This window comes from Salminus brasiliensis, chromosome 5, assembly GCF_030463535.1.
Source record: "Salminus brasiliensis chromosome 5, fSalBra1.hap2, whole genome shotgun sequence".
In the NCBI taxonomy this organism is placed as follows: Eukaryota; Metazoa; Chordata; class Actinopteri; order Characiformes; family Bryconidae; genus Salminus; species Salminus brasiliensis.
In genome coordinates, this window is record NC_132882.1 from 43,391,039 (window position 1) to 43,407,313 (window position 16,275).

The following is a 16,275-nucleotide window of genomic DNA, read 5'->3' on the forward strand; positions in this document are numbered from 1 at the left end:
AGGGTACTGTAGGATGCTTTCATCATTTTCAGTCAGAAGACCAAAAAAACTAAAATAAAGAAGAACCGGTTCTGCTTTAATGAGGATAAATTAGTGTCGCCATCGTTATGCAGCAACAAGCCTTTAAATCTGACCATTGTGCTTGCTTTCTTCGCATGAACCAACAACAGAGTCCCTCAGCTTTATTATGCATTTAATACAATAACATTCAGGGCATAATTTTTTTTTCCACTGGGTTCATAAGAGTGATCACGGAACAGAGGACAAAAAAAACTGGTTTGCGAGGAAAGGGATTGGCTGAGTCCCTTCATAACTTAAGCCAAGGCAGCTTGACGCCCAAGCAGCACCAACCTTTTACTGTCTTAATTTTTTCGATAACCTTAAAATGCAGCAGTCACCTGCATCACAAGTCCCCCCCAGTCCAATTATCAAAAAGAACCTGATTATAAATTATAAAAAGGAAAAAAAAAAACTACCAAACCATGCAGACAACCAACAAAACCCACAATCTCAACAATCTGACACCGAAATCCGCCCGAGGTCCCCAGTCTGTTTCTCTCATTCTGTGGCTTTTTCCATCCCGTTCTCCCGACGACTCTCTAAAGCTTCCAGGGCACGTGGAACTCCGTGATGGGAAGTGGAGTGCAGTGTGTCGTCTCAAAATTCCTCATGTACTTTCGGGCCTGAGGAAGAAGAAACGGGGACACAAATAAGATCAGACACACGGATCCAGGAGGTCAGAGCAAAGTTGGAAAGCTTAAAATATAGTTTTGAGGTGAAACAAAACTTGGGTGGTCAAGAAGGTTCTTTAGAGTGCAGAAAGATTGGTGTCAGTATTCTCAGTATTATTTTAACTAGATATATAGGTTCTGTGACGACTTGCAGAATCTTCCAGGACTTCTTCTAAAACCAAGCTGTGGTGGATCATTGTCCTGTTCGTGGTCCAAAGACATACAAGAAGTGTTTCAGTTTTGGGATTCTGTTCTGTGGAATGATGTGAAAATCAAACTGGACCTATTCGGGCTTATGGACCAGCAGTATATACATCTGGAGGAGGACGACGAATTAAGCATACGCTGAAAAAACAAAAAAACACAAAAAAAAACCCTGCCTACAGTGAAGCATAGCGGTGGCTCTGTGATGCGCTTGGGCTGCTTTGCTTCCTATGGGCTCTGGAGACCTGCAGCATGTGGAGGCAGGGCAAGATGGATTCAATCAATTGTCAGGAAATCCTTGGAGGAAGCGGAGACTTGGCTGTCACTGGACCTTTCAACAGGACAATAATCACAAGCATACCTCAGAGTCCAGCAAGACTTGGTTTCAGAAGCAGTCCTAGAAGGAGGCCAATTATGCTCTGTGGGACTTTCAGCCACATAAAGGACTCAGTGTATTATATTTGTCACTGCAGTTCAAACTACATCCAGTAGGTGTCAGTGATGTATTAAGTGGCAGCTGCAACAACTGGCAGGAGGATGACGACGTGCACCATCAGAACAGCGAGCGGCAGTGTGGATAGTACAGTACTGTGAGTGTATTAGGAAGGATTTTCTCTCTTACCAGGAAAAGCGCGAGCTGCCGTCTGCCTTCCAGCGCCATGTCTTCACCTGATAAAACACAACAGCGTAAAATCAGTTCAGTATTTCTCCCAAGTGTCTGATCCACTCGTACCAGCAGTGCAACACACTACGAACACACTCGCCGGTAGTCAGTGATGTAAGTGTAGAGCGCTGATCAGCAGGAGCTTACCGACGCTCCAGGGGAAAGGCGATTCTCTGTCTGTCTGATAGGACTGGAGCACAGACAGGCACCAGTCATCGTCAACCTCATACCCAGAATACACGGACGCTGGGAGAGGAAGAGGACGTAACGTTATTTAGATGCCTTAAAATCACAGCCAGACACAAACAGCGGGAGCAGAGACGCACCTTCTTCTATCTGCGACCCCGCGGATAGCCACTGTCTGACCGCTCTGAGACTGTCCTCGGTCATTACCTTCGGATACCTGAGAAACATACAAGGATACAAAAATTAGTGAGGCGATACAGGCTCAGATACAGATTTTTTTTTTTTTTTACGTTTTGCTCCTGGGCTCCCCCTACTTTTACTTCACTCCATAAAAATCATGCTTTTAGCATCCCCTCAAGCTGTACACATGCTTTTGTTGACAAGCTTAGAAGATACAGAAGCAGCATCTGAAGGGAGAGAAGCATGTGGAAGTAATACTACAGGATTTTACAAAACAAATCTAATAAAGTGCTGTTTTTGTTGCTTTGCTGTCAGATATGGAATTGGAAGTGAATTGTGTCTTAACATCAAACACTTTATTGGGGGGGGGAAAATATTTTTATTTTCATAAGCCCTACAACTGCCCTATAATCTGGTAAGCTAAACGAAGACACAATCATTTCTTACTTCTAACTGATTTATTAACCCAGGGTTTACAAGGTTAAATAATATGGTATAAACATCATTGACTGCCAGAAGCCACATACAGGCTATCAGAGATCACTGAACACCTCCATGCAGTCTGAGGCACGCCAGCACAGAAGAAAGCTTTCAGAAAGACTTCAGACACCCGAGTGGCTACTCTGGTATAAAGGGAAATATTACGGCTCCTTCAACAGCGAATGACGTGCTGTCCCACCTGTACTGCAGTAGCCTGAGAAGCAGGTCATTGCCTCTGTTGGACATGATGTCTTCTGGTCCCCTGCATCAGAGAACAGCAGAACTGTAGTCAGTGCAAACCAGCTTTTACAAAGAGCTTCTTTAATCTAAACGGACCAAAGGAAGTCCTGACTGCGCGAGAGCTCACGTGGTTGTGATGATTTCATCTTTGGTTCTTCGGATCAACAGCACTGGTCCCTGGTACCTGAAAAGAGGAGGAGCGACGGTACAGGTGGATTTATCATATTTCATATCTGAAGAGTGTTTAACAGGGGGGGTACTGGATGTACGGGGTCTTACTTGCAAAGCTGCTCTGCGTTGTTCAAGTTCATGTACTGCCTGACTGTGTGGGTCACCAACGGCCCTGTTCCAACACACACAGAGTTCCCATCAAGCCTCATTGTACCGGATATTTAAGCAATGCATGACTGGGTGTATGGTGTTTGAGCAGATGTCGAGGATGGTACGGGCACTTACTCCAGCTGTCTGGCATGACCTTCAGGGCCAGAGGCAAGAGGTCATCAAATGAGGCATCCAGAACAAGTGCACGGATCTCAGGGTATGACATCACTGCCCAACTGGCTGAAGCAGAGACAGAAAGAGGTGAAACAAACATAATACAGCAATATGTAATTATAAGCATTATTATTATTATGATGATGGTTTCACATTGCGGAGTGATCTGATTTACAGTTTTCAACTTGATTAATTAATATTCTTATTTTTCTGCCAGATTTTAATCTAGCAACACCCTAACCACGTTGCAACACGGTAGCACCCACCTAGCAAGCAAGATTACCATTACGAAAATTACAATATTGCAATAATGTCTCTTTGTATATAATATTATGATGATTATGCTATCCTAACTAATAATTAAAGTTATTAAAGTCTTTAACGCTATTAAATCTCATAAAATAATATACAAGACTATATAAACAGGATAAGATACTAGATAAATAATAGATACTAATATATGATAACATTAGTATTATTATTTCACTGAATAAATAATAATAATAAATACTGATCATTATCTACAATAAAATTACACCATATTTAATCCGTTACAATAATAATCATGCAATAACATCCCTGTAAGGCTGCTTTGCGACAACAACAGTTGTAAAAGGTGCTATACAAATAAATGCGATTAGATTTATATTGCAATAAAGGTCTTACAACAATCATTATACAAAACTATCATACCAGAAGTAATTAAAGATGATTATGATAATTATATGAAATACAAAACAGTAGAGTAGTCTATATATATATATAGGCCTGATCATAAGAACATGCATTTAATAATAGTTTTTTAAAATCAATCAATAAATAAAAATCAATCAATAAAATAATAACATTATTATTATTATTATTATGATGCTTACATGACCTGTGTAAAACAGCAAAATATAGGTGATAAAAACCCTGCTATCAAGAAAAGCCCTGTAAATCAAACTAATGCGGAGTGACCGGTCAGTCCACACCAACCTGTGAAGCCCCCTATAGACCAGGCGTACACAACAATCTCGTTCAACTGGAAGCCCAGCTTGTGCACAGCGAACTGAATGACCACGTCCATCGCGTTAGCCTCGTTCTGAGGGAAAGGCACGCCCTGAATGAAAGAGAGCGAGAGACAGAGAGAGAGACATGAAGACAGGTAGCTCGACAGAGAGACAGTGCTCCGTCATCACAGCTGGTAGTTAAAGGGACAAGCGGCACATGACGACTCATCAGGGCCATTAGGAGAATAATGAGGTTAGCGTCTTATGGTCAACCTAAGACTCTACTTTCGTCTCAGATGACAAAAGAACCAAGTCATGCTGCCCAACCCTGAGGCAGGCATCAGGTGAAACCAGAGTTTCCACATAGCAGTGTGTTAAAGCATGGCTCCAGCAGGAGCACCATTGTTATCGGTCAGAGCGGGCAGGAGCCTACTTACTGTACTGCCTGCAAATCCTGGATGATTCCAGCCCAGAACGGAGTACCCACCTAGACAGAGCGGTGCAGAGAGGAGATTACTGTACACTTTCAGGAGGCTTAAAGTCACAGTCAGAGAGGATATGTCTGGTGTCTGAGGTTACAAACAATATCCAGAAGACTCAGTTAAGTGGTTTCTAGTGTAGGACATGCTGTTATCTGTAAACAGAGACTACATAGACCAGGGTTCTTCAACTCCAGTCCTAGAGAGCCAATTTCGCAAATTTCCCCATTTAAACACACCTGGAACATTTCATCTGTTAATTGCCAGGTGTAGTGGGTTTACTTTAGCAGAGAAATTAGCAAACCATGCTGGACACTGGCCCTCCAGGACTGGATTTGAAGATCTCACATATTTGACATTTGGCACAGTGGAAACCAGTGGCTGCAAACCCCCTAAAGCTTGAATTTTGCACATATCACCACTCTCATGACTCCAAAATCACAACTTTACAGGAATAGGAAAAAACCTTTGTAACTTTCAATGGAAGTCAATGTAAGAATATTTTATTCTAAGCCATTCTGGAGCATTTCTATTGGTCCATTTATCATAATGGGCGGGGGTTAAGCTTCCATTGATTGCTTTGGTCAGCACACACGTCTTAGCAAATAATCAAGCACATATGGAGTAAGGGAAAACCAGTGAACATTATATATATATATATATATATATATATATATATATATATATATATATATATATATATATATATATATATATAAATAAAAGCATGCATTATACTATTTGTAATATAGTACATGTAATGATTATTGTACTATTAGAACTAATAATTATAAGGTAATAAAGAGGATGAAATAAAATAAAGAATAATATAGTAGGTCATATAAATATAAATTAATATAATAAAAATTAGTAAACAAATAAATGGATAAAAAAAAAAGATTTAACCAATGTCTTTGCTTGATTTGCTTTGATTTGCTAATGGGTCATATTTATTAGATTTAGGGTTCAGCATGCAGACGTACCGTCCAGTGGAGTGTTCATGCAGCCCACCTCGTAGAAGCCTGCATTGCCCTCACAGCAGATCACCTGGAACGCAATGTACCAGTGACCTCAGTAACCTCTCTGATTCATCATCGAAAAGGTCATAAACGTAAACATGTAAATCAGTTCTGGCGGCGTCACACTCTGCTCCTCGGTCTCACTCAGGTCCTTACCAGGGTTTTACCGTTTGGTCCTCGTTCTCTTCGATCCACAAACATGGTGTCAATCTCGTTCCCATCACATGCCACCAACTTGTTCCGCTGACCATCATACTGCAGGCAAGCGAAGACAGACAAGCTTACGGTAACATATCAGAACATGTTACTTACGTATATATAGCTGGAGTGGTTGCTAAGATGTTCCCTTGGTGGTTGCTAGAGTGATTGTTACGCTATATATTTAAGGTGGTGCTAGGGTACCCCAAGTGGTTCATAAGATGTGGAGAAATAGGTACTTTGGTGAGGTTGATGTGTTTCTTACTGGTTGCTATGGTACATCAGGTGGTTTCTATGGTGGTCATGGTATTTCAAGTGGTTGCTGTGGTACCCCATGTGGTTGGCTAGGTGTTACTAGTTTATTTGCATCTTCGTGTCTGATTATTGGATGATCTCGTCTTTATGGAATGTGTATACGCAAATATCTAGTATAGTATTTTTATATATAGTTATGGGCGCTGCCAGGGACTTTGGGCCCACAACTCCTAACGATTCTGTCAAAATACTCAATTAAGAAATATTTAGGGCCCCTGTCAGTCATTGGCCCTTAGAATTTACAGCCCTGCATACTTAAATAGGTGTGTGAATGTATTGGTTACCTCCTCAATAAGCCTGGCTTGGCCCTGTTGCAGCATGGGTCTCATGGCCTTCTGCAGCAGGCCCACCGAGCCTGGGTACAGCATCCTTCGGCCGAACGAGTGAGCTATAAGATAACTACAACACACACACACACACAGCTGTGAGTTCACCGTGTAACACATGGGTGTGTGTGTGTGTGTGTGTGTTGCATGGGAACATTATCTCTGAAATGGAAATGGCAGTACGTGAGGGTTACCTAATGATGTGGCATGGAAGTGTTCGTACTGAATTCAGCAGGCTGTCTGCGGCCCCTCTGTGTTTGGGCTCCGGCTTCAGAAGGGACACGCCCCCTTTAGACAACTTTCTGTAAGTGCAACAAGAGGCTGTCAGCAATACGATACGATACACAGATCTGGTCTAAACCAATCACAATCCAACCTGTGCGGTCTCCTTCTGAGGGTAGATGCTGTCTGAGCTACCTTCTACCGTGATGACATTTCAGGACTGTTGGAGACTCCCAGGCTGAACTCGCTAGGACGGCCTGACCTGGCCATGTCGGTCAGCTGTTACACTTTTAGATGATTTAGTGGAGCGGCTGATTTCTAATTTCTGTTCTGAGATCTGTTTAAACCCCTTCCCAGACTCCTCCGCATTTACAACCTTCTTTCTGAAGGCCTCAGGGAGCTCTCTGGATCTGGCCATGATGGTGATCTTCTTCACCCCTCACTTTAACTTCATCCAGATCAGACCAGACTAAACGTCTGAGGTTTAAGTAAGACTCCAGACTCCTCCAGAACAATCCTCTCCAACCAAGTTCTGATCATCTGCCGCTGCTTCTGATTTTATAGTGGTAGTAATAACTGTGGAGGGTCCCAATCTGTTCCTTACACGCAAATCTATCAATCAATTAATTAATTACAGATCAATTGTCCATACATTTAAATAAGTTCAAAAAAGCAAAAGTTCACAAACACACACATATATATATTTATATAAACGTACGGATTGCTGACTTCTTTCCAACTGAAGTCTGCTGGCCAGTGTGAGAAGTCGAAGTCATAGCTGGCGAGTTTTTTCTGAAGGGGGCGGAGCAAACACACAAAGTGACTCAATTAAACCAGTGCCTTTAAAGAGCTCCCTGTGGGGGATGTTGGCAAGACGCTGCCGAGGGCTCACCTTGTTGCTAGGCGTGTGGCTCTTCCTGGTCTCCTCCAGAATGCTAATGAACTGAAGATACTCAGGGTTTCTCCAGCGACCCCAGCCTAGCAAATCAAACACACACAGTATAGTTATGGACTGCTCTACTGGTCCACTGAGGTCAGGTGACATTGGATGATCTGTGCTGCTAATGCTTTGGGTGGGTCTGCTGTATTAGGAATTGTGTAATTAATAAGCACAGGTTATGAAAGTGGATCATCACTGAGCAAAACAATGATATATAGATATATATCATTATATATATATAATAGATAAATAAATAAATACAAATTTAAGGGCCCATATCAAGGCAAAACACACCCTCCCTCTCCCTGTTACTTTTGGAAATGGAGGCAGACCTAGCGTGTAAACAATCTGCAAAACAGTAGTTGCATTCATTAGTATTGCTGTCTACAAACATTTGGACACATAAGTGTATAATCAGAAAAGACTACTGTGGTCATCTGCCTGCCGCCACACTACCTACTACCAATAGTCAATGAGTGGGATAAAAGAAATGAGAGGGTCGTCCAGACACCGCAGTATAAATCACTCACCTCTAAGACAGGCAACTCCCAGCAAACACACCAGCACCGTGCCCACGTACTGACTGACCGGGACCAGCTTACTGCTGCAGATGTAGCCTGAAAGACAATCACAACACTCACAAAGGTCAGTTTTTAAGTTAAAGCAGTATTATGTGAGCATTGTGAGCATTGTTTGCTTTTGGGCTCCCCCTACAGCTGGGGAGCAGTCATTGACAGCTGTACACATGCACTTCTGGACAAGCCGAGGGATACAGAAGCAGCATCCTAATCCTGAAGCTGCTGATTTTGGGTAAGATTGATACATAATGCTGCTTTAATGCTAATGTTTTTAGAACGGCTCCCATTGAGGAACTGGGCTCAAAGAACCTGAATGATGCAGCCATTTCAGAAAGATGTGGAATATGAGATCTAGGACGCTCTGAAAGCTACTACTGTAAGTGGTTCTTTGCCAAGATCTTGTGGCCTCAGTATGTTATTTTTGCGCTCAATATATTGTCTTGTGGCCTGGATATAATATTTTGTGGCCTTGATATTTTATCTCGTAGCCTCAATATTGTAGCTCATGGCTTTCTTACCTTATATTATTTTCTTTGCCCTCAATATTTTTATCTTGTGGCCACCATATATAAATTTGTGGCTTTGTTACATTATCTTGTGGTCTAAATATATTATTATTATAAAATGTATCAATTTTATATTATTGTATATTATCTTGTGTCTACCATATATAATCTTGTTTTGTCAGTATATTATCTTGTGCCCTCAATATAGTATCTTGTGGCCACTAGACATTGTCATAGCTTTATTAAATTATCTTGTGGCCTCAATATATTATCTTGTAGCTTTATTATATTGTCCTGTGGTCTAAATATATATATTTTTTACCTTCAGTATATTATCTTGGGGCTACCATGTAGTGTCTTGCCTCATTATATAACCTTGTATCCTCAGTATATTATATTGTGGCCACCATATACTATATGTCATAGCTTTATTATATTATCTTGTGCCCTCAGTATAGTATCTTGTGGCCACTAGACATGGTCATAGCTTTATTAAATTATCTTGTGGCTTTATTATATTGCCCTGTGGTCTAAATATATATATATTTTTACCTTCAATATATTATCTTGGGGCTACCATGTAGTGTCTTGCTTCATTATATGATCTTGTATCCTCAGTATATTATATTGTGGCCACCATATACTATATGTCATAGCTTTATTATATTATCTTGTGTTCTCAATATATTATCTTGTGGCTTAGATATATTAAGGTTCAATCTCAATACAATTTCTCAGTATAGTAGCCTCAGTTATCAGTTATCTCACAGCTTCAATATATAATTTTTTTGCCCTATATATATATATATATATATATATATATATATATATATATATATAAAATGTGACGATGTTCACATATAATATTTTGTCCTTCTGCTTTATCTCATGACCACGATATATCACTGCTACCCTTTTAATTTACATTAATTTTTCATTACAGAATTATTTGCGAATACACAACCGGTTACAGATTCACATTTACATTCAAACAGCACTGGATATTAAGTCCGACAGGCATCATAAAATAAATCAAATGAAATGTCTCCTCTTCTTGCCCTAAACACATACGTGATACGGACCGACAGCTAAGCACCAGGACTTTCATCGCAACTCCACGGCTTGTCTCCTTTGACCAGGAGTAAGAAATACCTGCACCATGCTTTTGGCATCACCAGCCGTCTGAAATCTACAGGCCATCTACACACTACACAACCAAACTGACCCAACCCAAACGAGCAATCACAGCACAAGAAAGACGTTAGCGTGCTACTGCTGATACGGCACAATCCCCGACTCAACCCCTGCACACCTGATGCAATCGCCCTCAGCACCATCACACACCACCTCTGCTGAACGTCTGCTGAAGAAAAGCAACGGAGTTATTACACACCTTGACACCTTCTTACAGTCGTCTCAAGAACTAGTCCTCCCTACACGGCGGAGAATTCAGTCCCATCTGTATAAAGCCACCCGCTAGACAGCCACATGTGGGCTCTAACACATGCATACACACACACACTCGAATGCGTTAAAGAGATTAGCAGGCAGGCAGACGGAACAGAAGGTCTATGCCGTAACGGAATTATATACACATGACTCATTCCATATGATCATACTGGATGAGAATCTTATGCCATCATCATAATCACGTCTCATAGTGAGGGAAACCACCATCATAACCTTTAGAGGAGTGTGAAGAGCTACGGCACAACACCACGCTTGCTAGGCTAGTGTGGTCCGACCATAAATAACCCAGTAGTAGTCAATTAGCACCAAAGCTATGATGCTAATGGAGCTGACAAGCAATAGACACTTGTATACACCGATCAGTACACCAACTCAACACGGCTGATCAGCCTAATATCGTGTAGGTCCCCCCACTCATGCTGCCAAAACAAGACCTCTGAAGGTGTCCTCTGGTCTAATAAGACTAACGTTAGGTGAGGACCTCCATGGGCCACATTAATGAGCCTCGAGTGCCCATGGTCCAAGGTTGTCCATCCTTGGAGCACTTTTGGTAGGTACTGGCCACTGCATATAGCGAACACCCCACTGGACCTGCCTGATGTTTTTTGCCGATGTTCCGACCCAGGCATCGCCTAGCCATCACAGTCTGGCTCTGATCAGAGTGGCTCGGATTCGTACGCTTCAACGTCCATTTTTTCTCGCTTCAATCATCTTCAAGCACGGACTGTTCACTCGCTGCCCAATGTATCCAGCTGTTGGAACCAGATGATCTGTGCTGTTCACTTCACCTGTTAGCGGTTATCAGTGTTAGCGTAGGTACGCAGTTTGCCCTGTGTTAGGTGGTGTGTATAAGCGTTCACTGGCTGTTAGTATGGGTGGGCAATATGACCATATAAAAATGATCATGATACTAAAAGACAAGGAAATATCACTTTACCCACCTCTGCATGTTAGCGATATTAGTCTTAGTCAATCTTTAAGGATGTGTTTGTAACTGATGTGTGTTTACCTTTCCTGTACAGATAGCAGAGGATGAGAGGCGAGCTGTAGTAGGACAGGGACCACAGTGCTGAGGCCTGCAGACATAAAAACCAACAAAGCTCTGACTTAGTAACTGGTAGCACATGGGATTGGACAAAGCCACTGTCAAAGAAAAAAAAAACTAGTCCAGTTAAGACTCAAGTGGGCGGGGAAAGAGGCCGAGCTTTTGTGATGCAAGGGGTTATCTTGTTGGAGAAACCCCTTAGCATGAAGCCTCCGAAAGTGGTGCTTGTTTCTAAACAGGCATGGCCACAAAATAAAAATATGTTGATATCATGAGGCAACAGTATTTTATGGCCTCTACATAATCATCTCATCATCATCTCATAACCATGTAGGCCAAATATATTATCTCATGGCCTCCATGTATTATCTTGTGGCCTCGGGAAAATGTTTTGCAGCCTAGATATATCATCTTGTGGCCTTAATAATATACTGTTACATAGAAATATTATTTCATGTTCTTCATATATTATCTTGTGGCCTCAATATAATGGTTTGTGGCCTAAATGCACTACTTTTTGGCCAAATATATTATCTTGTGGCCTAAATATAGTATCATGTGACCAAGAAAGATTATTTTATGGCCTTGATATATTATCTTGTGGCCTCAAAATATATTCTCTCTCAGCCTCCATGTATTATCTTGTGGTCCTGATATAATGTTTTGTGGCCTTGATATACTATATTGTGGCCTCAATATATTATCTCAAGGCCTTCATATATTATCCCGTGGCCTTGATATAATGTTTTGTGGCCTAGATATATTATCTTGTGTCCTCCATAGATTTGGGTGTCCTAATAACCTAAATATATTACCCTGTGGCCAGATTATAGTATCTCATAGCCTCTAAACATTATATCATGGCCTCAGCATGTTATCTCAAGTCCATCTTGTGATCTTAATATATCTTGTGGTCTCAATACATCCAGATATTATCTTGTGGCCCTGATATAATGTTTTGTGACCTATATATATTATCTTGTGACCTAGAAATATAATTTCATAGCCGTCATATATTATCCTGTGGCCTTGATATATGATCTTGTGGCCTCCATAGATGTGGGTGTCCACATAGCCTAAATATATTATCTTATGGCCACATTATAGTATCTCATAGTCTCTAAACATTATTTCATGGCCTTAGCATGATATCTCAAATCCATCTTGTGATTTTAATATATCTTGTGGTCTCAATACATCATCTCATGGCCTCCAGGTATTATATTGTGGCCCTGATATAATGTTTTGTGGCCTATATATTATCTTGTAGCCTCAATATAGAAACTAGTAGCCCTGATATAATGTTTTGTGGCCTATATATTATCTTGTAGCCTCAATATAGAAACTAGTAGCCCTGATATAATGTTTTGTGGCCTATATATTATCTTGTGGCCTCAATATAGAAACTAGTAGCCCTGATATAATGTTTTGTGGCCTATATATTATCTTGTAGCCTCAATATAGAAACTAGTAGCCCTGATATAATGTTTTGTGGCCTATATATTATCTTGTAGCCTCAATATAGAAACTAGTAGCCCTGATATAATGTTTTGTGGCCTATATATATTATCTTGTAGCCTCAATATAGAAACAAGTGGCCTTGATATAATGTTTCATACTTTTGATAAAGTTTCCTGTGGCCTCACAGCCTCAATACATTATCTTGTGACCACAATATAACAGCTTTTGGCAACAATATATTACTTTGTGGCCTCAACACATTAGTTCTTGCTATCAATATATTACCTCACGGCCTCAGCGCAGTCTCTTGCGACCACGTTCTTTGCCCTTGATATCCATATTCTTGAGACATGCTCTCTCATAACCTCCATATATAATTTGACGTCCTCAATACATCACCGTGTAGTATCTTGTGGCCACCATATATCACCCCATGACTTCCTTATAGTATCTGGTGGCCACAACATATCATTTTAGTGGCCTTGATGCATCTTGCAAATCAGATGTTGAGATCATTATCATACCTACAGCAAGAGAAAGCCTCTAAACATTATATCATGGCCTCAGCATGTTATATAATAATATATATATATATATTATATATAATAATATATCTTGCTATTATCTTGTGGCCCTGATATAATGTTTTGTGACCTATATATATTATCTTGTGACCTAGAAATATAATCTCATAGCCTTCATATATTACCCTGTGGCCTTGATATATGATCTTGTGGCCTCCATAGATGTGGGTGTCCACATAGCCTAAATATATTATCTTGTGGCCACATTATAGTATCTCATAGCCTCTAAACATTATTTCATGGCCTTAGCATGATATCTCAAGTCCATCTTGTGATCTTAATAAATTTTAGTGGCCTTGATGCATTATCTGGACCTGGCTTGTCACTGTAGGGGCTCCGTACTCTTGCAAATCAGATGTTGAGATCATTATCATACCTACAGCAAGAGAAAGCACCAACTTACCCAACCGAGGATACTGTCTGTGTGTCTTTCTAAGGTTCTTGGCTGGTAATCCCATCCCTGTAAAAGTGACAGTGGGTTTAGTGTACAGTACAGTGCAGATTGACCTTAGTATCATACTGTAAAACCATGCAACTTTGACTTTGTCCCATTATGTGAATTATCCGTTCCACCTTAAATGGGGCGGCAGTTACATTCTGGCGCCTCAGGCGCCAGAATGTAACTGCCGCCCCATTTAAGGTGGAACGCGAAATTAGAAAACCAAGCTGAGGAATTGGCTGAATATCTGCCAGAAATCTAGAACAACAGAACCCAGAGGGTTCTCCAATTATCCCTCCATATTCCTAACATATCCTCCTTGCTGTTCAAGCGTCATTCTGACAGCCTGACATTACAGTGCTAGCTAGCTAGGCTAACGTTAGCCCGTTGACTGTCAACTCCAACCCCTGCGCTTCCTTATAGCGGCTCCTCCGAGCCTAAGCCTCGCTTTTCCACACGTTTTGGGGGGCTGTTATGAAGGAGGAGAGCTCATACCCGCCTCCCTGCTCTTCCCTCGGGTCGGGGCTGCTCGGGTGGACGGTGAATCCTGTGCAGGCTGGGCCCGAACAGGCAGCGGAGCCACAACAAGCCGGCCATCCTTCCTCGGTCGACGGCTACGGAAGCCGGAATGGGCGGATTGGGCTAATTCAAACAATCTGCAGCTCTGAGGCGATTTACAGCAGGATAGCACTGATTTTCTCGGTGAAATTTCCAATATCGAAGCCTAATAAATCGATATTTTAATGAAAAGATTCCCTGTGGACATAAAGCGAGATGCCTTTGTTAATTTCTCAGTCATAGTGTGGCTACCTGTGGCGATGCCATTCACACAGGGGTGGCTCGAGCCCCCCAGAAAGTACTGTAAAAATACTTAAGTATTTTTGTGAAATACTAATTCTGTAAAAGTACTTTTTCTAAAAACATCCTTTAAATCCTTTAAAATAACCATTTAAAATAACATTTAATTAAATTATTAATCTTTCATTGTTAAGCAAATTGTGATGTCATCATATTATTATAATTTTTTTTATGTTTTTACATTATTTTGAGAAATCTCATTATTTCTAGTCAAATTCTCATTGTTTTGAGAAACTCATTATTTTAAGATACCTTCGCATTATTCTGGGATGCTTTCTCTTAAGATGCTTTCGCATAATTATTCTTTAGATGCTCTCCTAGTTTATTATTTTGAGATGATATCACAATACCTCCTTTTTAGATGTTTCGCTGTGTAGATGTTTTTTTTGAGGAACGTTGGTTGAATTGAGATGCTGTTGCTTTATTTTAATATATTTAATACTTAATTTGAACATTTTTACATTATTATAATAAATGTTATTATTATATTATTATTAACTTTCTCATTATTTTGAGATGCTATTACATTTATTGGGAAATTTTCTTCTTATTTCAAGACGGAATTCTCATTAGTTTGAGAAACTTATTATTTTAAGAAATAGTTTTGTTATTTTGAGATATTTTTAGCATTATTTTGGGATGCTTTCTCTTGAGATGCCACATTAATTTGCGCAGCGCTTGTTAAATCGAGATTTTCGCATTATTATTCTTTAGATTATTATTATTTTGAGATGCTTTCACAATACTTTTAGATGTGTTCTCCTTTTTAGATGCTTCTTAAAGAAACACTATTTTGTTATTTTTGCATTATTATAAGAAATGTTCTTATTATTATATTATTCTGAGATGCTTTCGTGTTTTTTGAAAAACGTTCTCATTATTTTGAGATGCCATTACATTTTTTAGAGATGCATTCACATTATTTTGAGAAGCGTTTTCCTCTGTCGTTTTGAGATGCTTTTTCTTGATAAACTTTCATTATTTTGAGATGCTTTCACATTGTATCAAACTGATTTTACTTTCAGAAACCTGTTATTTTAAGACACTTTAAGTGTACATTTTTTGGAGAAATCTTCTCATTATTTCAATACAAATTCTCATTGTTTTGAGAAACCCATTATTTTAAGACACTGTTGCATTATTTTGAGAAAGTATTTTGTTATTTTTTGATGCTTTCTTTTGGGTTTGCTTTTACATTAACTTTTATCATTTTTTTTATCTTCAGTTACCTTCCAGAATTTGCTGGCATTTTATTGAATACGTTCTTCCCTCCAGGCCACTGGCTGCAACACAAGCCCCCAGCATTCTCAATCCACTCCCATGCTTAACAGTTGGATAGTTGTTCTCTCCATAAAATGTGTTTACTGTTAAATTATTGATGGTTAAGAGGAACCATGGGCAGGTGTGTTTAAATTTCTGAGATGTCATGAAGATGTGATTGGCTGGTTGTTGTGTTACTCCTGTAAAGACTGTTCTGCTGTATTACAGAGGTTTCTTTGCTTTTGATATCTGGAGACAACTGTGATGAATTATCAGCTGCAAGAAAAAGGGCTTTTATAGAGTACTGAAAAAGAGTTTCTCGACTCGTAACAATTGAGAAATCCCTTTTGGTGCTTTATAGAACCAAGTTTTATTAAGAACCACTTCATTAGGGTTTCCACCC

General features: G+C 40.0%; 1 protein-coding gene across 1 annotated transcript; it reads right to left on the reverse strand.

The window, feature by feature from the left end:
- Nucleotides 1–176: 176 nt before the first annotated feature.
- On the reverse strand, nt 177–14,553 carry abhd16a (abhydrolase domain containing 16A, phospholipase). The gene is made up of 20 exons (XM_072680533.1): nt 14,250–14,553; nt 13,719–13,775; nt 11,235–11,301; nt 8,202–8,288; nt 7,624–7,709; nt 7,450–7,523; nt 6,704–6,811; nt 6,468–6,582; nt 5,827–5,925; nt 5,635–5,698; nt 4,610–4,659; nt 4,159–4,282; nt 3,142–3,246; nt 2,965–3,028; nt 2,813–2,869; nt 2,645–2,707; nt 1,926–2,002; nt 1,747–1,845; nt 1,558–1,604; nt 177–683 (listed from the first exon to the last, which is right to left on the reverse strand). Exons 1-20 carry the CDS (start codon nt 14,349–14,351, stop codon nt 600–602), a joined length of 1,629 nt encoding a protein of 542 aa, XP_072536634.1. The 5' UTR covers nt 14,352–14,553; the 3' UTR covers nt 177–599.
- Nucleotides 14,554–16,275: the final 1,722 nt, after the last annotated feature.